Raw genomic sequence first — 26,019 nt, 5'->3', positions numbered from 1 at the left:
TGAACGCTGGATTACATGGAGTGCAGAGAGGGGATATGGAAAAAAAAGAGAAAAAAAGATGGAGAGCCAAATAGAAGAGAGAGGGCTGGAGAAAGAAGAAGGAAGATGGAGCATCCCATATATGTTTGTTTATTCCACGAAGTAATACATTTTTTTACATTTAGTCAAAGTTAAATATTCTTTTTACCAAAGAAAAAGAAATGCACGACCCATCTCTATTATTAAGATAAGAGAAAGGACTCACAATATGTTTGGTCGAGACTTTGTTAAGGAAATGATAATAGGATCTATTACTGGTGGTAATAGTTAATAGTTATAATTTCGAGCTCAAATAAACTAAAGTATGCATATCAGCATATCCATTACCCCATGTAATTCATTTACGTTAATTTTTGCGAATGAAACACCACCTAAATACGTGACAGTTTCCAGCACGTAATGTGGTCGTACCGTCGTAGTGGCAATCTGTCAAGAATCAAGATGCACGTGATCATTACTATAAACCAAGCTACGACTTGAACAGGCCGAGCAACCGGCGATGACATCCATGGGAGGTCGCTAGCATGCAATGTCCAGTTGACTATGATATAGAACCTGCGCGCGCGCGCCGACACTGCCTACTCTTCTTTATTCTGCTACTGTCGCCCCCTGGTGAAATTGAAGTTGCTGCACGCAGAAGGAATGGGCACCCTGGCAAACCCTAGCTGCTTCTTATCCAGGTCGAACTGCAGCAGGTGGTCCTCCATCTGGAAACCCCCGACCACCACCGCCGCCGCGCTGGGGTCCCCGGCCTTGACCCCCTTCATCTCGAGGAGCGCGAGGCAGGCGGTGCGCGCGTCCACGTCCACCATGGAGCTGCTGCCGACGAACGTCCACTCCTGCTTGCCGCCCTCCAGCAGCAGGGCTATCTCCGGCACGCCGTAGCCGAGCCGCGTGGGCGGCAGCAGGGTCCGGTTGTAGCAGAACTCGAAGGGCGGCACGGCGGCCACCCTCATGTCGCTCCGTACCAGTCCCCTGTCGAAAGCCTCCACGACGGGGCGGTACACGTCGGGGCGGAGGGCGGTGTACGGCACCCTGGTGCACAGAACGACGCCGCCGGCGGCCAGCGCGCGCGGCGGGAGCGGCACCGGCGCCCGGCCGACGGCGACGCCGCTCACGGGGACGTAGTACAGAGGGTTGCCCGGCCTGCTGCGGAGCGGGGCGAACTGCAGCGTCCGCGTGAGGTCCCCGCTCGACGGCTCCCCGGTGACGAAGAGCTTGAGGAAGAAGGGGCCCCGGCCGCCGAACACCGCCACACCGTCGCCGGAGCCGGACCTGGGGAGGCAGAGCAGGAACGCGTTGGCGTTGGCGACGCGCTGCGACGTCGCGACCTGCGCGGGCAGCGCGAGGCCGGCGGCCGACAGCCCCGCGACGCCCGTGGCATCCCTGGGCAGCCGGTGGTCCAGGAGCGTCCGCGGCGCGCACGCGGCCACCGCGCGGACCGGGACCTGGCTCAGCGGGTTCCGCCCGTCGGTGGTGTTGGCCACGAGCCTGGTGTGGACGAGGTCCGCCGCCGCGCACCGCCCCGTGACGGGGTTGTACGGGTACGCCTTGCACCGCTTTGAGCACGGGTGGCCCGCGACGCCGCCGCCGCAGCTCGGCGCGCGGTAGGCGTTGGCGAGCTTGCAGAGCCGGTCGCGGCAGGAGATGTTGGCCGGCAGGTGGTCGTCGTCGCACGTGGACCAGAGGAGCGGGCCGGCGAGGTCGATCACGTGGCTGGCGCCGTCCCGGACGGGGATGGTGTAGAGGGAGGTGGCTGGGTCCTTGGCCACCGGGAAGAGCACGGGGACGGGGTCGGCGGTGCACGATGCCGGCCACGCCAGCACGAGCGCCGAGATGGGCAGGAGGAATAGTGGGAGGAGGGGGTTGCGCCGCGGCATCTTCCTCGGAGGAGCTTGCATTGCATCTGGTTGGGCTCGTCTGCTCGTGCTGCAGCTGTTTATGTAGCGAGTACGTTGCTCACCAGTCAGGCTGTCACAGTCACACGAGATGGTCGGTGTGACTAGGTGCTGAATACAGGCTTCTCTCTCTCTCTCTGAAACAGATCTTTCCACAGGTACAGAAAATAGTGAGATCTTCGAGAGTTGCACTTGCACAGACGAGACTGTGGGCTGTGTGCAGACGAGTCAACGGAAGCATGCATGCATGCATGCCGTCGCGTCACACGCGGTGTATTATTTTTTGTGAAAGAGCACTCTGCAATGGTTGGGGATCGTGGAGTTGCAGGACAACAGATGATGCAGGTAGAAGCACCTATTTCTTTGATTTGATGTTTGTTCACCTGAAAACTTTAATCAATCATGACGTGCGCAAACATTTAACGCTCATTTCTCGTGAAGAGCAGACATTACACCTGCTGCCATTGGCTATTGGTGAAAACGTTCGAGCCGATGGCAATGCAATACCTGAAGCAATAGCTTATGAGGCACTACAATTAAGCATAATATTTAAGAACAGCAAATTCTTTCGTATTATGGTCGTGTGACTTTTTATTCTGAACACCTTTGATAAAAATAGGTGGAAGATGATGCTAGGCCAACTATGATTGTTCCTGAAGTTGGGATGTGTTTTGATTCAGGGGAAGAAAAACGTATGGGAGGATGTATAACATCTATGCCGGCAAGGTTGGATTTAGTATAAGAAAGAGCAGATAAAACTATATATTCCAAACATATAGTTTGCGGCAAATATGGACATGGAGAAACAAGAACATGTTACAATATAATGGTCGGTGGTCGTGTTCAGTTCAGTGTGAACAGAGAGGGAATACAGACAGTTCTAAAGGCTAACTTTGATCACAATCATATTCTAGCTAGTCCAAACAAGACGTTTGGGTGCTAAGGTCACAACGACATGTTATAGAAACGAATAGATAGGTAGCTCATCAGTCAAATACAAGAAGTTGGGATGAGGCCAACACAAGTCTTTGAATTTATGAAGCAATTTTATGGTCCCACTGGTGTTCCATTCTTAAAGATGGACTGCAACAATGAAATTGACCGCAAGCGAAATAAATACTTGGAGCACAGTGATGCGCAAACACTGTTGGAAACTTTTGGAATGCCTGAAGGACAAGCAAATAGAGGCCATTGAAGGACAATGCGCAAACTCCTGGCCAACAGCGTTGACGACTGGCGGAAGCACGAGCAGGCCACAGCGCCGGTGCACTAGGACTGACGGCTGACGCTGACCGGGGCCGGCTATGCAAACTGCAGCTGCTCCGCGCCCCCATTTGCGCGCGGGTCACGGATGACGGATGAGGGCTATAGTTCTTCTGGAAGTGGATCACGTGGGCTGATTGGGCCGGTTTGCTATCTATGCGACTATGCGGGCCTGTTTGACGGACGGTGGGCTTTGGCTCGTGATCTTGCACGAGTAAGATATTGGTTTAGCTCGTTAAAAAAATATAAAATGATTTGAGTCGAGCCACTAAAATAATCAAGTCGAGCAAGCTTTAATCTTTGTTGTCAAGCTATAATCATCAGTTTAACAGGAAGCCTTATATATAGTAGCCAGCTATGGGCATCGCTGCATCAGGTTACGGTTGAATGTTCTTGTGTGCAATATAAGGAAGAAAAATAATGGAAGCAATAGAAATCGGCTATGGCGCTTCCAAAATAGCGCGGCTAGACAATAAGGATACACTTTGGGACAGTCTAATTAAAAACAATCACCAGTTTAACAGGAAAGCCTTATATATAGTAGCCAACTATGAATATTCCCATCGAAATCTGAAGTAGTTCGAAGTTTATGCCAGAGTGTCGTTGGTCATATATGTTGCCATCTTAGAAACAGCCTCATAAGCTTTGAGTTGTTGGATAGTTTACCTTGCTCCACACCAGCTGAATGGTCGGTGTTATGTTCTCAACACCTTTGATCGTTGGTCGTCTTCTCGAGCTCCACAATATCTGACTCCACAGGTTGTTGTTGTTGTTTGTTTTGTTCCATCAGAACTCCACAATGTAAACTCTCTCTCAGACTATATTAACTCTGTTGGGTTCATGTGAGAGTATTCCCTCAACATGTTTAAGTGTAGGCATTTTTTTTTTCCTTTCAAAATGCTCTATGCGAGAAATGTAGCTAATATCCTATTTTCTATAGGAAAAGGCAGCACTGGAGATCCAAACCAAACATTGAAGTCCTCAACAATCCTCGGTACAGGAGTGAGTATTATTACTATTTTTTTAGAAGTTTAAGCTGATCTGATTACTCTGTGTAAATAATAATGAGAAGCTATTAGCAGATGATTGGCGTCCGTGCGAAGCCGTGCAGGTGCAGGTGCAGCGTCAGCCATGGCCATGGTGCCAAGCCAAGCCATACAGCATGTGCGGGTGCTGTACGCCTGTACCCTGCCCACCTGCTTCCCCACCCCAACCAACCTTTCCAAAACCCCCCCACAACCAGAACACCACTCACTCGGTCACTCCCCCATCTCAATTCTCCCACCCGGCCGCCGGCACCACACGCGCGCTCCGGGAGCCACAACGACCGATGGCGAGGGCGCGCCTCCCTCTCCTCCTCCTCCTCCTCGTGGCGTTCCTCGCCGGCACAGGCTCCACGGCGGCCCGACACGCCGCGCCCGCACCCGCGTCCGCGCCCCGGGCGTCGCCGTCCATCTCCGCGGCGCCCGAGTACGGGGCGCCGCTCCCGCGCCTCCCGAACCAGCACCAGCGCCCCTCCGCGCTTGCGCCGTCGCAGGCGCTGGCGCCGGACATAATGCCCGTGCTGCCGTCTCCGGCCGAGGACGGCGCCGCGCCGCCGCCCGACGCGGACGAGCCCACCATCCCGTCCAGCCCCAGCCCGCCCAACCCGGACGCGCTGGAGCCCGCGTGGGCGCTGGCGCCGTTCGGCTCCGCGCCCGCCGTCGCCGCGCAGTCCCCCGCCGCCGCGCCGGCCCCGGCGTCGGCGCTCGTGCTGCTGGCCGTGCCGTGGCTGCTGCTGGTGGTGGTGGTGTAGCGGTTCGGTCTAGCGGCGTGCGCGACCTGCCTGCCGTGGACCACGCCGGCCTCTCCACACAGCTGCTGCTCCTCGTGGATCATGTCATGTGCATGTCTCGGCGGCAGGCGTGCAGGGTGCACGGAAAAAGGTGGTCCTCGCGGGTTGGTCGGCCTCGGCCGGGCTGGCTGGCTCTGCAGCTCGCCTTGCCGCCACTACTCTCTGCGTCCTCGTGAAGAACTGCTGCTTCTGCTGCTACATCTCATCAGCTTTTACTTCTCTATATCTCCTGTAAATCTTAGCTTACTTTTCGGGTGGGGTTACGGCCGGCGATTTCGCTATAGACTTTTTTTGTTTTGTTTTTAACTTTTGTTCAGCGGAGATTATTATTTGGGTGATTCTTGCAGTAAAACTGGACGGGTGGTTCCGTATTCGTGCTAGTTGATTGCTCAGCTACGAAGCACTGTGCTTACTACCTTGCGTGAAGCTCGAATTTGGTCCTCAATTACATGCTCCCCTCATACTTGCCTGCTGCTGATTCCATAAGCCCTATCCAGCCAATCATGGCTACATCACTGGTAGTCTAGGAATATATATATTTTTTTACTGCTAGCTTTCTGAACATGAGCATTCACCTGGAAAAGTGTGCGATGATTGTTTCCTTTCTAGTACCACTGATCAGTTCATGAATGAACAGAAAGCTCTGAAAAAGAAAGGGGGCAGGCACGATAATTCACCAGAAAGAACTCCACACCGGCCGAAATTCTATACCCACGTACGTACGTACCACGCTTTCTTTGCTCCATCCCATGATTGTCAGCGTAAAGTCTCTGGCATTGCCACTTCGCCAAGGAATTAGCTTCCAAGACATGACCAGCTGCTGCTGTGCTGCGGGCATGTGATCTAGCTAGCAGGCAGCTGGCTATGGCGGCGCCCAACAAAAGAACTCGCCGGATTAATTGAAGAAGATGAAACGAGATGGACACATGTGACGTGCGCTCGTGAGGGTGGGTAGGCGCGCGGACAAGCTGCTCCTTGGTGGGCCGGGCATCCAATGATAGGAAGAAGACACCCCGCGCGACGAAGATGGGATCGCCCGGCCGCCCATTTCGTCGTCAGGCTACACGACCTTCTTCGATCACGTGCAGTGTCCATTCCATCATCGAGATCAGTCTGACGATCGATCTCCACGATTACCAGGCAATTATGCATGGATAAATGGGACAAGGGTAAATCTGGCTTGGTTTTTAGTTAACCAGTTACCGGGAGGAGTATTAGTACCAGGCTACCACCTGTGTGTTTGGTTGTGGAACAGCTAGGACGGGATCGTCCCTTGACGTCCTCTCTCGTCCCTCCAAATTTGAGGGACAACAGGGGACAACACAGGATAGTACTGTCCCAACCCTTGATCCAGAACCAAACAACCTAATTTGAGGGATCGTCCCATCCCATCCCGTCCTGTCATTGCAACCAAACGCACCCAGCTTTCACTGTGGATGTGCGAGCTCGTGGACTGGACCGGAGAGGCTGCTGAATCTGAATCTGAAGCTGAGCTCCTTCCACAGCGGTCCGTCCAGCCAGCACGAGCAAGAAGCTAGACGAGATGAGCAACCCTGCCTGTCTCGTGCGTCGTGAGCTGTCTGCCTGCCAGTGTCAGCTACGAGCCATGAGAAGATTCTCCTGCTCCTGCTTCTGCCTTCTGCGCTCTGCTCCAGGGTAGGGTAGGCTGTCGGAGGAGGAAGACGCCAACGGATTAAGTAGGCAGTCACGTGCCCTTCGTCTGCTAATCGGGGTCCCTCGGCTCAACCTCCTCCAGTCCTCCTATTCCTAAATCTCACGTAACGGCGCGGCGACAGAGACTGCTTTCTCCCATTGATTTGCTTTCTTACTCCGTGTCGTGTCTTGGGACCGAGAGAATCGGTTCCTCGGCTCGTGGCAAAGCGCCAAGTGAGAAAAAGGCAATCTGGCGTGGAGGGCCACCTCCTACACATCACAGGTGCCCTAATTTCTAATAAACCTCAAATTTAGGCCCAAAATCCAGCTTATTATTATAGTCCATAACTGGCACAGCCAACAGTTGGACTCCCTTAATCCCTTTCCATCCTGGTGGGCTGGGCCAAAGTTTCCGTAGCTTTTCTTCGCCGGCCTTTCCTCTTCTGAGCTGTCAATTCTCAACGATCACAAATAACCGGCCTCGGCCTTCCAATGCAGGAGCGGCGCCGCAGCCGCCGCCTAAGCTCGACGCGCCGCGGCGGTGGATGCGACGCCACACCCCCGGCCTTCTCGCCGCCAATCTCCTCCGCGCCTCGTCGCTCCTCAGACCCCCGTCCGTCCTCGCCGCCCGCGCGGCCTTGCTCCACCATGCGCCGGACGACGCCCACCGCCTGCTCGACGAAACGCCGCGCGGGAGGGCGGCCGCCATCGTACGTGCCCTCACGTCCGCACCGTCTTCCTCCTCCGGTGACACGGCCTGCATCGCGTGCCTCCACTGCGCGGCCCTCAAGTCAGGCGCCGTGCTGGACCCGCCAGTGCGCACGTCCCTGCTCGCGGCGTACGCCAGGGCCGGCCGCGGCGCGGGAGCGGGAGCCGGAGCAGGCGCCGCCCTGGCGCTCTTCCGCGAGGCCGTTGCGCCCGACGTGATCCTGTGGAACGCGGCCGTCGGCGCCCTGACGACGAGCTGCCGGTACGACGACGCCGCGGCTCTGTTCCGGCGGATGGCGCGCGAGCTCGGGGAGTTTGACTCCACCACCGTGGTCGTCATGCTGTCGGGGGCGTCCCGCGCGGGTAACCTTCGGCGTGGAATGGAGCTCCATGGCATGGCGGCCAAGAGTTGTCTCGGCGCTCATTGTCTCGGCGCGTGGAACGCTCTCGTTGACATGTATGCAAAGTGTGGTGAGTTTAGGTCCGCAGAGGTTGTGTTTCATAGCATGCCGTGCAGGGACACCACCTCATGGAACTCTGTCATAAGTGGGAGCATTTTTAACGGGCTCGCTGAGGTGTCAGCGTGCTACTTCAGGGAAATGAGTTGCTCCATCTTCCAGCCAGATGAGGTGAGCCTCTCTTCTGTCCTCTCAGCCTGCTCTCGTCTGGATGATCTCTTCTCCTTTGGGGAGTCTGTGCATAGCTGTGCAGTCAAACTCGGTTATGAGGACACCGCGTCTTGCTCAGTAGCGAATTCTCTCGTGACGTTCTACTCTGAGTTTGGAATGCCAGAGGCTGCGAAGAAGGTCTTCGCCAGCAATTTGAACAGGAATTTGGTATCATGGAATGCTATGATCAAGGGTCTAGTCCAGAATGAAAGAGTAACCGAGGCCCTTGCTGTTTTGAGGCAAATGAGATTGGAGAACCAGCCAGATGTCGCCACTTTGGTGACCATAGTTTCAGGCTGTGCTGATCAAGGCCTACTTTCTGAAGGGGAAACACTCCATGGATACGTAATCAGAAAAGGACTTCTTCGTGAGGAGCCTTCCATGGGAAATAGCTTACTCGATCTGTATTTGAAATGTGACGAACCATCTAATGCAGGCCTGTTGTTTATGACAATGCCAAGAAGGGACTTGATATCGTGGAACACAATGATTTCTGGTTACTCAAGATATGGCCCACTGAGAGAAGAGGCTCAGTTAATGTTCAAAGGATTACTTTCTGAAGGTTCATCGTGCAGCTTGGCCACTATGCTAGCTGTCATACCATCATGCTCCATTCCGGAAGAACTTAGCTTTGGGAAAGCACTTCACTCTTTCAGCCTGAAGTGTGGATTTACATCTAGTGGGGTTTCGGCTGTTAATGCTTTGATACACATGTATATGAGCTGTGGTGATCCACTGGCCGCCTTTTCGCTTATTGAAAGAATAATACCGGTATCAGATATCATTTCCTGGAATACGGTCATAGTTGGGTGTCTGCAAAATGAACTCCATAAAGATGCATTGGAAATCTTTCGGTTCATGTATTGTTCTTTGGCCATAAACCCTGACAGTATTACAATAGTTAGTGTCTTATCAGCATGTGGAGATCTTAATCTACTAGCACTTGGGAAATCCATCCACTGCATGATCCTGAAGCACTTGTTTGCTTCCAATTTGAGGGTGAAAAATTCATTATTGACCATGTATTTTCGCTTTGGAGATACTAGAAGTGCTGAGTTAGTCTTTTATAGCATGGGAGACACAAATTTGTGCTCCTGGAACTGTATGATCTCTGGCTTTGCACAGAATAACAAAGGCTGGAGAGCATTGCAGTTCTATCAGAAGATGGAGGATTTCGAACCTAATGAAATATCTGTTGTCGGTATCATCTGTGCTTGCACACAGCTTGGTGGTTATAGACAAGGAAAGAGCATACACGGGCATGTGTTCAGGTCTGTTCTGCACAATAATGTTTTTATTTCAGCATCACTTGTTGATATGTATTGCAAGTGTGGGAGACTGGACATTGCTGTCAGAGTATTTGAAGCTTCTGCCGAAAAATCGATTGCCGGGTGGAACTCCTTGATATCAGCTTTTGGATTCCATGGCCATGGGATGAAATCTATAGATCTTTTCTGGAAGATGCATGATTCTGGAATGAAAGCCACGAAAAGCACATTTATTGCTCTACTGTCAGCTTGCAGTCACTCTGGACTTGTTGATGAAGGGTGGAAGTATTATTGCCTTATGTCAGAAAAGTTTGGGATCACACCAGCCCCAGAGCACCATGTCTGCATTGTAGACATGCTTGGGCGGGCTGGTCGGCTGCAGGAAGCGCACAAGTTTGTGGAGAGCTTGCCGTCTCAACAAACACACGGAATTTGGGGCGCACTGTTAAATGCTTGCAGTAGCAGGAGTGAACTCAAGATGGGCGAATCCATCGCAAAACATTTGCTACATTTGGAGCCTGGAAATAGCGGTTATTATGTAACTGCAGCAAACCTTTATGCATACAAAGACATGTGGAGTGGTGTGGCCCAAGTTAGGAGCGTTTTGCAAGATAAAGGGCTGGTGAAGCCCCATGGTCGTAGCACTGTTGGTTAAGCGGTGGGTCATAAACCATGGAAGCCATACAATATGACGAATCGCCATGAATGTTTGTCAACTTCCCAAGTTCTTCTCACAAGCCGTCTCAATTATGAGCTGCAAGTTGCACGCTGGTATAGTGGTATCTTATTCGTAAGTACGCTGTCTACTCTTTGTACCCTGTGTTCATAAGGTTTAGCTAGACCATGATCCAAATCCTACATGGCATAACTTTTCTACTTCTCCTTTTTCTTCAAATGCAAATTATGCAATACTAGTACTTAAATTCCACTGCTGTTTCTGACCAGTTTTTTTTTAACTAACTGTGCAAGCATACAACTGCGGAGGAAAAACTCCAGGTCGTGTATGTTTCACTTCACTAATTGAAAATTACTGCCAGAACATGGTAATTTTATAAAGGGTGCCTTCCTCCAACATGGTGTGCTGGGCAGCTGGATGGTGTTTGGGCGAAGAAGATGAAGGGCAGAGAGGAACGGAGACGGCCTTTGGGCGGCGGCTGCAGATAATATAGGAACTGCTGGCAGCCGATACTGCTTGCGAGTTACCCCCGCCAAAGCTGCTGGCCGCTCAAGCGCCGGTTGTCATTCCTGGTGCCTCCATGGGCCACGAGGGCACCACACAGCCACAACTGCATGCATGCCTTCTCATGATCCAAGGAAAGGAAGAAGACAGGCTGAGATGTGTGAGGAGAAGAAAAGGAAGGGCGGTGGGCCCACCAAGAAACAGGAGCATACGTGCAAATATGCGAAACCGGAGAGCAGAAGCAAGCAGTTGTCAATTGTCATCGGGAGGAGGAGGAGGAGGAGGAGAAGAAGATAGGGCCTGCCTGCAATAGAATCCCTCTGGAATCTGGATGATGGATGGCTGTCTTTTGAACACACCGCCACCCAATCACTATCGTAGTATCTCGTCCCACTCTGCACCACTCAAACCCGCTGCTCCCCTCTGCATTTCACCCGTCCTCCACCTCCTCCCAGACACCACACCAGCGCTCCCTTTCTGGCTGCAGCTTCCCCGGACAGCTAGCTGCCTGCCTCTCACTCGAGAGTCACAGAGACCACCCCTAGCTAGGGATGGCCGCAGTGATGAAGGCTCTTGCTGTCGCCTCGCCGGTGTCGGCACGGGCAGCACAGCATCCCCGTCGGTACCACGTCGCAGGTATACTATCTCGCACCAAGCAGGGAAACAAATCAAATATGTGCATGTGTTCCGTCAAGTTCCCCATAATACTGTCTCTGTACTCTACTATGGTGGTTCATTCGTTCAGGTGTCCCTAGCCAGCAGCATCAACAGCAGAACTTGAGCCTGCACCTGCAGTCGTTGTTCCACGGCGTATCGTCGGTTCAGTGCCCTGGGCGATGGCGGCGGGCGCAGGTGGTGGCGATGGCGGGCCGGCCTGCGATCCAGTTCATCCAGGGCACGGACGAGCAGACGGTCCCGGACGTGCGGCTGACCAAGTCCCGCGACGGCACCAACGGCGTGGCCGTCTTCGCGTTCGAGCGTCCGTCGGTGTTCGACTCGTCGGCGGAGCTGGGCGACATCACGGGCTTTTACATGGTGGACGACGAGGGCGTGCTGCAGTCCGTGGACGTGAGCGCCAAGTTCGTGAACGGCAAGCCGGCGCGGATCGAGGCCAAGTACGTGATGCGCACGCCTCAGGAGTGGGACCGCTTCATGCGCTTCATGGAGCGGTACTCCCGGGCCAACGGCCTCCAGTTCGTCAGGAACTGAATGAAAGCAACTCATGAGCCCGACGAGCCTGCCTGCCTGCCTGCTTTGAGCTCTCTCTCTCTCGCTGCCTGTCTGTCTCTTTCTCCTCTGCGCCCCTGTGTGAGTTGGAATGCTTTTGGATTAACGGCCGGATTGGAAGAGGACTAATCGTACAGTCTGACAAGTATTGTGCATCCTCTGATTGCTCGCACACAGGCTGGCCACATGCAACCCCTCCTCCCTGTTCATTGTCCGTGGCAGTTGTACCGTCCCGTTAGAGCCTTGGCCTTGGCATGACACAAAGCATGTGGCGTGCGCTGTGTCACTGTGTCTGTGTGAAGGAACAAGGAAGGGTATCGAAATTCGAACACCCTAAATCGATCTATCGATGAATTTGGGCCGTTTTGTGTTATTTCTCACTACAACTGTCCCAAGGTATCGAGGATGAGCAAGTACCAATCCATCAATCGTACGGATCTGCTATACCAGCTACTAGCTTCTGATAAAGACCGAAGCATCATGAGAGAAGAAGCTTTGCATTACTGCATGCCGCGAACCGTCTGCCATACTGTCTATTAATTACACGACCAATGGCATCATCGAAAAGCAGATCAAGCAAAGCCATCCAGGGTCTAAATCCCCGACCTTTTTCTAGCTGGCCCCGCAGCGCCCTCCATATCCTCCTATGTTCGTTATATATATCCCGCCTGTCTCGATCCCCCCTCTCCTTTTTCATCAAATGACTATATATTCAAGCGAACGAGGATAAATCTAGACACATATGTAAAATACATCCCTCAAGTCTTTGATGAATTCACCGTTGACTTAAAACGAAATTTATTTTGATACGGATGGAGTATTAGATTAAAATAAAATATATTTTTACAGAAAGCCTATTGATAAGATGTAGATATTATAGACTTTAAGAAAGTTTATTAGCTGGCTGGGCATCGAGCATCCACATCTTCTTTCTTTGTATGTAACCATGTGATGAAGGCAAGGCAACGGCACCCACGGTCCCACGCCTGTTCTGGTCTGGTCTGATGATGTCCCTCTCTGGGTCCAGTCTCCTCCAGGTCCAGCTCGCTGGATGGAGTTGGAGCTTGGAGGGGCAGACATGCCATCTCTGTCGTGGGAGGATGGACAGCGAGGGTTCTGTCTCGTCTCTTGCTCTTGTTGCCTCACCCTTTCCTCTCATCTCCGCATGCGGTCTTGTCCGCCCTTCCCCTTCATTCCTTGCCTTGGGTCCAGTGCCTCCCTTTGTTACCATCTGCCAGACCGCGGTGGAACCCAGGTTCTTGTTTGCCATTGCCACCTACTGCTGTTGTAACTAATAATAATAAGAACAAACAAAGCTGTGTTATTAACCTGCAAAGAATACACACATCTGTGTGACTGTGTTTAATAAAACACACATTTTTTTCTTCTTTTCTGACGACGAATATATCAATCATGAAGGGGGCAAAAAAACCATGCATGTTGCAGCTAGCTAATACTGAGTAGGAAGGAAAGACACTGACACACCATTGGCAAGGGAGAGAAGAGAAAAGTGAGCTGGGAAGGAGGCTCAAGGAGTCAAGTCATCATTGCAGCAAGTAGGGTGGAGGCTGGAGGGGAGGGGAGGGGAGTGTCCAGTCCAACTGCAGGCATGCATATCCACTAGGCAATTATTATTAGTTAAACTGCTCCGCTTCCGACGCCTTCAACTCCATCGCCTCTTCCACCACAACCTAAACCCAAAAAAACAATTGGCAGCGCAACCGCCCACAGCTCGTGACGAGGCGACCCAACCCCCCCGTAGCGGCGGCGGCGGCGGCGGCGAGCAATCCTCCGGTCCGGCCGGCGGAAACACTAGCGGCGGGAGGCAGAGCGTCCAATGGCGGAGGACGGGGGCAAGGCCGCGGCGGCGTCTGCGGCCGCGGCGGAGGCAGGAGGCGGAGGAGCCAAGGAGGGCGGCGAGGAGAGGACCGTCAAGCTCTTCGTGGGCCAGGTGCCCAAGCACATGGCCGAGGCCGACCTGCTCGCCTTGTTCCGCGAGGTAGCCGCCGTCGACGAGGTCACCGTCATCAAGGACAAGGCCACCAAGGTCTCCCGAGGTGCGCGGATCTGCCTGGCCCCCCGGATCTGGCCTCGCCGCCCCTCTCCCCTTCCCCGCCGCTCGCTTCGCCGCAATGCCGCGCCGTGAGCTCCACCGCTCGGGTTTGCGAGCATGCAATGCCGCCCGCCGGTCGGAGAAATCTGAGCTTTCTGGGCTAGAAATTTTCGTAGCGTTTTTTTTTTGCTTGCTTGGATCCCCCCCCCCCCCCCCCCCCCCCCCCCGCCTGTGTGGGATCGATTTTGCTGCAATGCTGCGGGGAGATCTCGCGTCGAGTCCTCTGGTTGCTTGGGTTTCAGCATGGATTCGAGTTTTTGTTTTGCTTGGCCTGAATTGCGTTACCTTCCTAGTGTACGTATTTGCTCCATTGCGCGTTTTGAATCTCTTCCATTTCCGTGTCTGTTTTTTTTAAAACCGTATTCTGTCCGCTCCCTCTATATTTTCATTTTGTAACCTATTTTTTTTAAAAAATAAATCTATTTAAAGATATAAATTTTTATTAATATTTTCTATAAATCTAGGTAAGTTCGATAAAGTTTCACAGGCACGAGCTTCAATGCGTCTCGGCTGTGGCTTCAGCTTGTTTTCGATTTCGAGCAATGCAGGCTTAAACGTGCCATAATGGCATACAGTCTGTGTGCTATATTTTGCTGCTTGGTTTGCGTTGGCGTTTCTGCATAACTAGAATTAGAAAAGCCTTTCCCATAAAAAAAGAATTAGAAAAGCTACCATGTTTCGCCTGAAACCTATTTTTTTGTTACTTCGCACATTGGCATGCTATAGTTTCCCACTTCTAGGCTATCTCCTTGGCTTGTTCTGCTCTTAACCTGACCGTTTTTCCGTCATTTTGCCCATCTGCTTCTCTATTTCACCTCAGTTTTACATGCTCTGGAACATAATGCAGGGTGCTGCTTCGTCATATGCCCCTCAAGGGAGGAAGCTGACAAGGCGGTGAATGCCTACCACAACAAGCAAACGCTCTCTGGGGTATGCGAGCATACTACTAACCTTGTTCTGGTAGCAGGTTCCTTCTTGCCAACAGCCTAGGTGGAATTATCAGTAACTGAACCAACTGTAGCACCTTTAGCTCCTTTCTGGGTCGCTAATTATGAAAGTATCCCATAATCTGGTTGGCAGGGGCCACATTGTCAGCTAATGTTTGCTTTTAGCTGTCCGGTGGGATTAGGTGAGTCTTTGGTGGGCCACTACAGAGAAACTGAATTTAGTGACTGCGACTTTGGTGGTTGGTTCAAATTTTGGAATTAGATTTATTTAAAAATTTTGGGCTCCAAGTTCTAACCACTAATGGTTTGTCAAGGTGTGCGCGCAAATGATTGCAAGGTGCGAAGCCATTCTCAGTTCTTGTCCCATTGTTTCAGTGCTTGACTTCTATGGGGAGTGTTTCATTTCTGATCTCAAGGATACATCCTAGCAGTGTCAAGCCCAGTGGCAATCGTTTCTTTTTTCTTCTTCTTTCTTTTGTACTCCAAAAAGAGGAATATGCACTTTAACTTATTTTGAATGAGTTCTTGCTGAATGAAGTTGCTCGGAATCTGTTTTCTAATGCAGATACGTAGTAGTGCTTTTAAGAACAAGCTAAGTAGACAAAGTATATGCAAACGTAATACAACAGCCCTTCATCAGTAGCCTTTAGGTTGGCTAAATCTTTTCTCTGTTACTTAGATTAGAATAAACTGGAGGACCATTACAGACATGGATTATGAATGCGATGTAAAATACATCATATTATTGTGTTTATCAAAGCTAGTCAGTTTAGCTTCATTTGTACAAACATATAATGTCTACGGTTTCCAACACTGTAACTTGTAAGCTGCAGAATGAGTTGGTCTTATGTAGGATAGGAGAAACTATAGAGATTTCAGTTCATGGTCCTGCCAAATGTGGAAATATTTATATAACATGTTGAAGTAGCTTATACCTACATGGGGCTATTAATATTTTAGCTGCAATTTTTGTGCCAATTAATAGAAATGATTCAAGTGGAAGTTCTTTTCTCAGTCCTCTGCAGTATAATCCTATGTAGCATCTATCGACAGAAACTAGTCAAAACATCGGTGTTTGGTTCCCGGGGCTAAATTTTAGTCCCTATCACATCGGATGCATGGATGCTAGTTAGAAGTATTAAATATAGTCTAATTACAAAACTAATTATACAGGCGAGGACTAAACGATAAGACGAACCTATTAAACCCAATTAGTTCATGATTCTCAATCATGCTAAGACGCGTTTTTTGTTCAGATATGAAGTAACACTGCATCGTTTCAATGTGACTAGCACTAACAGAGGCAAAAGTACATTCACCAAATGAGGATGGTGATACAAAGCATGCTGTCAAGTCTTGGTAGTTAGAGACGTATATATCCTGATCTTGGACAAAGTTTGAAATGCTTGTAGTAGGCAAACATGGACTTTTTGAGCCATTGAGAGTCCGAGACACTTGCTCATTACTAATACTAATTAGATGTACGTGCATTGCTACGGTTTATATATCACATAGTTAGACCTTGTTTCGCCCGGTTCGAGCACGGCCCGTCCCGTTGTCCACTCGGCCCATGACAGCCTGGCTCGATCATCGTGTTGTGTCTGGGCCTTAGGTGCGACATGGCAGGCTAGGCCCAGTACAGACTGGTTTTATTATTTTTTCCTATAGAATATAAAACAAAAATACGTTTTTTCTGTTGGCTAGGTGTGGGTGTTAATGTGGAGCCAACAACCATGGTTTAAACCCCATATTTATGCATAATTTTGCCTTATTTTTGCCAAAGGCGGGAAGGAAGGGGGTGACACACGAATGGAGAAACAGACATACACGCTTCGCGCGTGACGCACGACGACGGTGGACCAGTGGAAACTGGTTTATAGTAGAGATTTTTTTAGTCATATAACCAGTTAGCTACACTTTGATGCCTTGTTTGGATATGGTGATATGGGTGACACTTTTCTATGACACTCATCAAATACAGATCTTGTACAATTGTCTCTGCTTTGACAGTCTGATTACACTCTTGTATGTTTCTCTTTAACTCAGGCATCAAGTCCTTTGCAAGTAAAATATGCTGATGGGGAGTTGGAGAGGCTTGGTATGATTATTGTTTAAGTAGAACTTTCTCTTTGCCAGCAATTTTGTATGGGGATATTTGCTCAGGACATTGTTACCTGTTTTTTACTGATATCCAAACACTGCACTCATTTATACTTGTCATGACTTTCAGAACATAAGCTTTTCATTGGAATGCTTCCGAAAAATGTTACAGACACTGAGTTGACTGATTTGTTTTCCAAATATGGGAATGTCACGGATTTGCAAATTTTGAGAGGTTCACAACAAACAAACAAAGGTAATATCCTGCAAAGAAGTTGCTTTCCTTATGAATGGAATGATAAGCATTGCCTCAAGTGTATATTGTTAGTTAACTTTGCTCTTTGCAGCTGGCTGTGCCTTCATTAAATATCAAACAAAAGATCAAGCATTGGCAGCTATTGAAGCTCTAAACGGGAAGCACAAAATAGAGGTCTGTCAAAAATGGGTTCGGATATCAAATCATTTTTGAAATATATAATTTTTAGATTACTGAGATCTTATAGCATATAGGCTCGTAGCTTAGACTAGATTATTTATTTTATTTACCGTTCAACAGTCTGAAGTAACAATTTACGTTTACTCTAGTCAAATATATATAAGTTCAAATGATGTCATTCAGGACTTTTTTAGCCATCCAGTTTTCAGTCACTTCTGCAATTATTTCATTTCGTTTGGTTGTCTAATAAGTATGCAAATCTATTCGCACTCACCCTTAATTGCTTTAAGTTGTCCTGGTCTCCTGGATTTGCCTAGCAAATCCTGCTTGCCTTTTTTTAGCAAGAATCCTACCTGACTTGAATTCTAACTTCCCTATGGTGCCATGAATAGCTGGGGATGCGGCACAGCCTGAATCTTGTTGCTGTTTAATTATTATGTTGTTATTATTCAATTTGTACAAAAAAATATGAGTTAAAGCTCTTCTTTTTTTCATTTTAGACAGCCCATTTGACACTTATTATATGAACATTGTACATATTTGATATCCCAACGAGCTCTAATATATTTTGTAGGGTTCTAGCGTGCCATTGGTTGTCAAATGGGCTGATACAGAAAAGGAAAGGCAGGCTCGGAAAGCACAAAAAGCTCAGTCACAGCTATCTCATATACCCAATGCAAGTCCAATGCAGCAGCACTCTTCAGTATTTGGTGCTTTACAGATGGGATATATGCCTCAATACAATGGATTTGGTTATCAGGTGTCTTATGCTGTTCTTTTAGCCTTCTTTACATTTTACAGCCATATCATAGAAAATGCTCAATAGTTATACCAAGGGCAGCAGTCTTCCTATGCTATTCTACTTTCAAGTTTTTTCTTCATAAATTCTCCCCACCAATGCTTGTTCAGAACTTATGATTTGTTAACTTCTGTTCTTCTCACTTATAACATATCATCTGCAGTATTTGAATTGCTTCCTGCTTGGTCTTTTGGTAAACATATGCTGCAAACATAAAAAGATATATCCCATTCAAAATTTTGAAACTCTTAGCTTTACTCCTTTTTCATTATATTGATTCTTAAATAGTACAGGTTATATGTGGAAACTCCAAAAGCTGAAACCTCCGCTGTAAATGATGACAAATATAATGCAGTTTGTTTTATTTCCTGTGCAGCCACCAGGGACATACGGACTTATGCAGTACCCTCTATCTCCTATGCAAAATCAAGGCCCCTTCCAGAATATGGTTCAACCTCTTAACCAAGGGAACTCGATAAGAGGAGTCAATCCTGAAGTGTCTCCCAGTTCAGTTCAAAGGTCATTTAATGCAATGCAGCTAGGCAGCCCTTATCCTGCTATGCCTGGTATGCAGTATCCTGGATCATATCCCGGTGGTCCCATGGGCAACCGTCATTTGGGAAATTCTCACAATCCGATTAAAGCTCCAAATTCGAATGCCAATTCCACTGTTTCTTCTAGTCCCAGCAGCAATGCTGGTGGGCAGGTTGAAGGTTAGCCACATCTGATGCTCTATGTATGTCTATTCTGTGTATGCCCTCCCTTATCATATACAGGCTGTGCTATGAAAATGCATAAGGACCATAACCCATCATGTGATCAGCTAATCCGCTTCAGTTTTTTTTATAGCTGATACTGCATTGTGTTTTAAAACCCATAACCTAAAATTATGGTGTTACAGGTCCTCCTGGAGCCAACCTATTTATTTATCATATCCCACAAGAATACGGTGACCAGGAGCTTTCCAGCGCCTTCCAGAGTTTCGGAAGAGTAGTAAGCGCTAAGGTGTTCGTAGATAAAGCAACGGGCGTGAGCAAATGCTTCGGTAAGATCTTCTCTTATCTTTCAAGCTCGCACAGCATGGTAGCTTTTTTTTTTCCTAATCGCGATTCATATGGCCTGGCCCTGGCTGCAGGTTTTGTGAGCTACGACTCTCCTGCCTCCGCGCAGGCAGCCATCAACAGGATGAACGGCTACCAGTTAGGCGGTAAAAAGCTCAAGGTACAACTGAAGAGAGAAAACAACACCAAGCACAGTAGTAAACCGTTTTGACAGACAAGGCAGCAGCCGTCCGGTACCCGGTACATATTAATTGACCATCAACACATTGCAGCAGCAGCCTCAGGGCCTGGGGAGGGAAGAGACCCGTGTACCCCTCTTTGTTCACTTCAACATTCTTGGAGATTCGTCAGTCAGCTCAGCTCGTGTAATTCATTGCAGCAGACATAGGCCGTAGCAGCAGTTTGTACCATGATCAGATCACTTGTACACATGATTCATTCAATTGTTACTGACAGCCGGCTTTCATCCTAGAATAATTCGCTGTGACAACCTTATCATTTGCTGACGAATGAAGTCAGGTAGACTTGTTCATCTATGGAATGATGGCAACTTTCGAGCGAGTGCGCGGTGCTTATAACACGTTAAAGCATAAGATACTAAATGGAATAGCATAAAGAAATAACGTGTATTCTGCGTTGACCTGGTCATAAAAGCATATAATATGATATTTTACGGTTCAGTGAAAGAGTGACCTGTTCCGGAAGACAAGACAGCTACATCATTATTATATGCCAAAGGATCTGATATAATTACTGATATTTATTATAATCATAATAAGATAGGGATGTGAGAAATGCGTCTATTCAAAGAGGCGTTCGTTTCATGGCATAGGCTGATTTTGATGGCTGAACAGAACAGAAAAGTGTTGAGAACTAAGTTACCACGGATCACCAGATCCGCTCCCTTCCCTCCCGTCAGCAGTAGAGGCGCAAGAAGATGTAGAGAACCCGTCTCCCTTCCCATAAGCACGACAGAGAAAACACACGAGACACTGGATATAGGGTTGGGCCTCTGGCCTCTTTCTCATCTCTGTTCCATATGAGGGGTACAGGTTCTATATATAGAGACGCGATAGCCCTCAGGGCTATATTCGGTATTTGCCCACATAACCCTTTATTAGGGTTTCTCAACACTCCCCCTTGGGCGAATACCGCGACCAACACATGCCTCGTTAAAACTCCAAAAAAAACCCAATGGGAAAAATATGGAGAAAGAGTGCATGGTGATACAAATTGCATTTGCACTTTGTTGCCTCGTTAAAAACCTCATGTGAGAAACTTCAAGAAAACTCACCAAGGGAAAAAGAGTACAACGGTTGTCATCGGGACAGATTTCGATCCTCTGGGATCTAGATTCTATTGAATCTTCTACAAAGACTAACTTTAGAAATGTGCTCCCCCTGATTCTTGCAAAACTGTATCAATATGGCAAAATATTTTCTTCTGGAAGTATATGCACATATAGATTTAGCAAACAGATTGCATATCCTTGCAAAGATTATTTCAGGAACTTCACCTCAACTCACTTCTAGGATACACGAGGTAAGTGCACGTATCAACATAAATAAGCCACTTCGACTAGTGGTGTTCGATCGACTAGATCTACATATTTGATAGAAACTTCCATAAAGGTTCACATATTGATCATCAAGCTGACGCCTTCAGGCATAGAATATGACATTTATTGTCTCACGATTGTGATCAATATAAGCATTCACTCCCCCTGACGATGACATCCGTCAAAGTCGTTATCCCTCATAACTCAAGCATATTCTTCAAGATATATGTCTCATTGTTCATCTGGAATAACGAGAATGGATGAGGTTGGGTGCTATCATTTTCTATCTTACACCACAATTTATACATAGTTGTGCAAAGCAAATAACATGTCCTTCAATAGGACTTAGGGGATAATATAGTTGCAATAGTACATATTCTAAATATGACACATCGCTCCAGGCGTTCATCCATCGCAACTTCTATGATGATGTAACAAAAGTCCATCAAAGATCGTAATCCATCAGGGATTTTTCATCGATCAGATACATCGTTATAGTCTGTCATTCTGGCACAATGGGGATATTTTTGCCAGTAACACCTAAACCTTATAGGTTTCTGCCATCGGGGCTTTAGAGGATACCGTAATTCCACATCAAGTGGAAAATACCATGAGTAAAACTCGTGGAATGCACATGTGCTTATTTGGTGAACTTCAAATCCTTTGGTACCTCATCTTATACCTTTTTGGGTTTGTATGGGTCTTTATCCCTTTATAGGGATTATCAAACTTTGGTGTTTAACACAGACTTTATTTCTTCTGGAAGGTTCCAGCTGGGAACTATAATCTCAACTATGAGATATTCTCTCTACACTGGAGAGTGGTCATTCATCAGGAATGTATTATCCAGTATGAGATTTATATGTTGCATATTTATAATTCAAAGATATGAGTCCTCCTAGGATCTCATGACGGATCTTCAGAATCCTATTAACTGCATATTATAATTCATGCCATTTGTCAGATATATTACATAGTGGAACTGTGTTTATTCAACACATATGTGGGATGGGTCTCTCACTAGACCACTTGAACCATCGCATTCACCACACATTATTTCAATAGTGCCCATAAATGTCCGAACTTTAAGCTCGCGACTTTCATTTTGCGATTCTTGGTTCAGCCTCGATTGCATTTATCAATGACCCGATAAGAGAGCTTAAAGCACTCATGCCTAGGACTTTGTTTTGGATCCATTTGCAATCTAGAGAGGCAATATAGGTGTCGACATATTTGTCTCCCACATTTAATAATGATCTCCGTTATTTCCCAAAACGAAAGACTCATTGTTCTGTATTCCCAGCACAATGATATTGCGCGCATTGCTAGGAATTTCATCATCAAGTGAGGCAAATCACCATCAGGGTGAATTAATCGGATGAGAGTTATCACAGACCACGTGAATCTGCAATCAGAACATATGCTTTAACTAAGGCTAATGGACCATATTCGCAGGCGTCCCCGAGAATAGATCAAATACCAATAAGTCAAATGTGGATATGATATTAATCCCGGGTATATCCACATCTACATCAGGTAGAAGCATTCAGACCAATATGGTTACTCCTCAACGATTTCTGGCAAACTCCATATACACAGGAGTACACACTGAACGACAGGTTCAGTTTGGCTTTTGTGCGTTTAATAGAATATTGAGGCATTACATTATATGGGCATTCCTCCCCCTAATGCCGATATGTTCTAAAAGCATACAGATAAAATCCCCAACCACAATCATCTAGTTGTGGCCAATGTATGCTATTGTGGTGATTTATTTGGGAAATCTTACGCACATTACAGATAGGGGTTTTATGCAGTGAGCATTGGACTTAAATTAATGTAGTGGCATGAATACTACATCTTTTTCCTTCAACATGAAGGGTTAGTCTCAACATCCAGCGAGACACGCAACACAAGTTGCTTCGTGGTTACAATTCTGCAAACTTATTGTTATTATTACCAAATGCACAGTCAATCATTAAGATTTAGACTAACATACACAACACTATTTTTATCCATAAGGCTTCTTCAGGGGCTCATGAATACCATTCGTCATTTGGAGCCATTAGTTGACTTCAGATCAACAAGTAAAATGACCATCAGGGTCTAACGCTCACAAAGACATTCACTGGTTGCATTGTGCTTTGAGGCACATAGGAAAATGTGTTTATATTGGTAGTAAAGTGCACGTCATCAGGCCAATGCTGCCAAGCAAAGATTTTTATATGCAGAGATGTATAGTCCAGCTCGTTTTTATCATTGCCCATGGTTTACCCAATTACTCATACCGCTCTGAAATTGGGTATCGATTAATGCAACATTTTTATGTATAATAATTTTGAGAGAGAACTTATACCAATAGTCAAATATTTGTTGTGTAAGCTGCCAAAAGGCAAACTTTTCTTCTCATATTATACACCAATTTGTTCTATAAAGAATTATTTCGATCTCTTCATTGTTCAGCAAAAAGAGAAGCTTTGAAATAGAACATACAAGGCCAAAAATTCGTTTTGATGAAGCAAATGATGATATCTGCTTGGCAAGAACAAAACAAGACCGGTATCCATCTGGGACCAGACCTTAACAACAGATAATACTGCTCTCATACGAAGAAATCATCAGGAGTAGAGAGGATACAATAGGTCTCTACAATATCTTCATATTTCTATCACAAATTACCAATACCAACAACTTAGTGGTCAAGAATTATGGATCTTTCGGTGCCAATTTGTGATGTCTTCTATGCCAAAAAGGCTTTCATGCATTAATATTGAATTTCTTCAGGTTACTTCGGGTAAAACTTTATGCATGAGGTGAGGGCAGAGAATTAATTTATCTATGTTTCATTGTATTTCAATTTAATTTCCCAGATTTCCAAGCACTATAGAGCTTGATACAGTTGTTATGGCCACTTGGCGATATATATCAATATATGATGCCACACAACACAATCAAAAAAAAATATAGAGCCAAATAAAATTGTTTAAGAAGGTTGCACATAATGTGACTTCAGGACCTTGAACAATCCACCATAATCCATACGAATACAAGCTCGAGCGTATCCGACGTTAATGCGTGTGCAGCCATCAGGGCTAGGACAACACAACAAGCCTTCATAATAAGCGCAACAGACACAATTATGGCTCGGTAATTGGATACACGATAAATCCACGCAACGTGCACAACAGGCGCAATTGTGGCTTGCGGCAGACAGACAGTGCCTACAGGGCATGCAAAAAATACGCGACTCAGCGATGGCGGTCTGACTCAACGGGAGCGATCCGATTAATGGAGAGCGCGACATAGCAATCACATGACGCAGCCAAGTTCGAACGGCACAAATATTGCGTCGTGTTGCCAGGGCGCAGTCAATATTCAGCTAATGCCATAACTAAGTCGATTACCAACGCAGCCTGATCGGCGTGTCTGAGTACCCATTATACAATATAATCGGTCGACGTGAGTTCGAAGGCTCAACACATAGCAAATATTTAGAGCGATTTAAGTATACACAATATATACTCCACATGCATTTAATAATTTTCTACTATTTACTTCAGGAAATAAAGCAGAAAAAATAATACTATAATTAATACATGAACATAAGCACATCAGGTGCAAAAAGTTATTTTTCAGGGAAATAGTTAATTAAGATAGAAATCGCAATAAAAAAAATATGCTTTGTTCTATTTATTGTTTGCATCAGGAAATAATATAACTTGGGTAAAAGAGGCTGCTTATTCGATGTACCACGTTCTAAATATAGCCATGACGAGATGCATGTCTACTTTACTTTCTGCATGGTTAAAATAATAATAAAGAAAGATGGGAGCGTGCATGTGCATGCGTGGCCGCGTAACTTTCTCCTTTTTTTTTCTCATGAACCGTTGTAAGATCCGCTTTATGGGCTATGGAAGTGGTCACGTCCTTATCGCCACGGTGCCATCGCGGACGCTTCCAACTGTCTGCACGGGCGTGACTACTGGCGCGACCCTTTGTGGCATGGCCTCCGACGTGCATGGCTGCCGAGTGCTGACGCGTTTCTCCATGGCTGCGGGCCTGGCGAACGCCGTCGATCTCCATAGGCCTGGCCGCAGGAGTATCAGGTGCCCCTCTTGCGCGCGAGCCACCACGGACGCTGCCACTGCATGGTCATCGTGCTTTGTAGGTGCGCGCAAGCCAAAGTTTGTTGACGGCATACAACCGCACGACCACAGTGCGAGGCTACGAGCACATTGGCAGTAGTTTTTGTCCAAACTAATTCAGATGCCATTCGTTCATGCAAGTGCTAGTACATGGAGCCGAAGTAGAGAGTAAATCCATATGCAGTTTCATATCTAATCTATAATTTTCATACCATGTTTCTTGATTCAACGAACGGAAATGAAGTCTGTCGCGTAGGACAGTTCGGCTAGGCCAGGGACCTGCCGACTTGACGAAGACTTGATGTAGATCAGATCCGTAGCAACGTTGAGGTAGAGCGTGCTGATAACGTGTTGAGAACTACGTTACCACGGATCACCAGATCCGCTCCCTTCCCTCCCGTCAGCAGTAGAGGCGCAAGAAGATGTAGAGAACTCGTCTCCCTTCCCATAAACACGACAGAGGAAACACACGAGACACTGGATATAGGGTTGGGCCTCTGGCCTCTTTCTCATCTCTGTTCCATATGAAGGGTACAGATTCTATATATAGAGACGTGATAGCCCTCATGGCTATATTCGGTATTTGCCCACATAACCCTTTATTAGGGTTTCTCAACAAAAAGAACAGCTCAGAGGAGGGACTGCAGACGAGTAACGAATGGATGTGGCATGCCATGGCCCATGGTCGCCAGTGGATATGGCCCATGGGCGCCAGTCGGCTACAGCAGCGGGGAGTTGGATCATATCGTTGTCTTTCTTGCACAATAAAAGCCATCCGCCGGCCCGCTAACCACCAGTCGGACTCATCCATGAGTTGCACATTTGTCAGTTAAACTGAGGAGTCAGACAATGCATGGCTATCTCTATCTGCACCAGTCCACAAACACCCCATTAGGCTGATGGCCAAGAGAGCGTGTCATTGAAGAGTATGATCTTATGGTTGCTCGTCGACCATCGATTATTTGGCTGCTTAGGGTGCAATGGCGAGAAGCTTCTATGGTGGAGTTGTAGGTGTTGCTATTTGGCCTCTGAAGATCGATTTGTTCTTATCGTGCCATAAATAGGATCCACCGAGTGCAGTTTTTTCGGGGACTCCTAGTACGGCATAACCTTCACCACACA

General features: G+C 47.6%; 4 protein-coding genes across 8 annotated transcripts; 3 read left to right on the top strand and 1 right to left on the bottom strand.

Moving 5' to 3' along the window:
* Positions 1-332: 332 nt before the first annotated feature.
* LOC103636310 (chitinase CLP) lies at positions 333-2,285 on the bottom strand. Its single transcript, XM_008658665.4, has one exon. It carries the CDS (start codon positions 1,938-1,940, stop codon positions 636-638), a length of 1,305 nt encoding a protein of 434 aa, XP_008656887.1. The 5' UTR covers positions 1,941-2,285; the 3' UTR covers positions 333-635.
* Positions 2,286-4,448: 2,163 nt separating this feature from the next.
* Positions 4,449-5,414, top strand: LOC100275390 (uncharacterized). Its single transcript, NM_001149474.2, has one exon. The coding sequence runs from the start codon at positions 4,531-4,533 to the stop codon at positions 4,993-4,995; it is 465 nt and encodes a 154-aa protein (NP_001142946.2). The 5' UTR covers positions 4,449-4,530; the 3' UTR covers positions 4,996-5,414.
* Positions 5,415-6,860: 1,446 nt separating this feature from the next.
* On the top strand, positions 6,861-12,118 carry LOC103636309 (photosystem II reaction center PSB28 protein, chloroplastic-like). 5 transcript variants are annotated; one of them, XR_002263951.3, is made up of 3 exons: positions 6,861-10,121; positions 10,369-11,147; positions 11,257-11,895. XR_002263951.3 is itself a non-coding variant. In XM_020542308.2 (3 exons), the coding sequence occupies exons 2-3, from the start codon at positions 11,063-11,065 to the stop codon at positions 11,718-11,720; spliced, it is 549 nt and encodes a 182-aa protein (XP_020397897.1). In that variant the 5' UTR covers positions 7,184-10,121; positions 10,369-11,062; the 3' UTR covers positions 11,721-12,118. The 5 variants fall into 5 exon arrangements, 3 of the variants coding, with proteins under 3 accessions (XP_020397897.1, XP_020397896.1, NP_001309039.1); XR_002263950.3 differs by having other exon boundaries at positions 10,301-11,147; positions 11,257-11,893; XM_020542308.2 differs by having other exon boundaries at positions 7,184-10,121; positions 11,257-12,118.
* Positions 12,119-13,427: 1,309 nt separating this feature from the next.
* Positions 13,428-19,753, top strand: LOC100286166 (uncharacterized). The gene is made up of 9 exons (NM_001372394.1): positions 13,428-13,795; positions 14,699-14,781; positions 16,845-16,896; positions 17,029-17,154; positions 17,246-17,328; positions 17,909-18,094; positions 18,510-18,846; positions 19,035-19,178; positions 19,269-19,753. Exons 1-9 carry the CDS (start codon positions 13,576-13,578, stop codon positions 19,403-19,405), a joined length of 1,368 nt encoding a protein of 455 aa, NP_001359323.1. The 5' UTR covers positions 13,428-13,575; the 3' UTR covers positions 19,406-19,753.
* Positions 19,754-26,019: the final 6,266 nt, after the last annotated feature.

Source organism: Zea mays, chromosome 8 (assembly GCF_902167145.1).
Source record: "Zea mays cultivar B73 chromosome 8, Zm-B73-REFERENCE-NAM-5.0, whole genome shotgun sequence".
NCBI classification, from domain to species: Eukaryota; Viridiplantae; Streptophyta; class Magnoliopsida; order Poales; family Poaceae; genus Zea; species Zea mays.
This window is presented reverse-complemented; position numbering and strand designations above follow the sequence as displayed.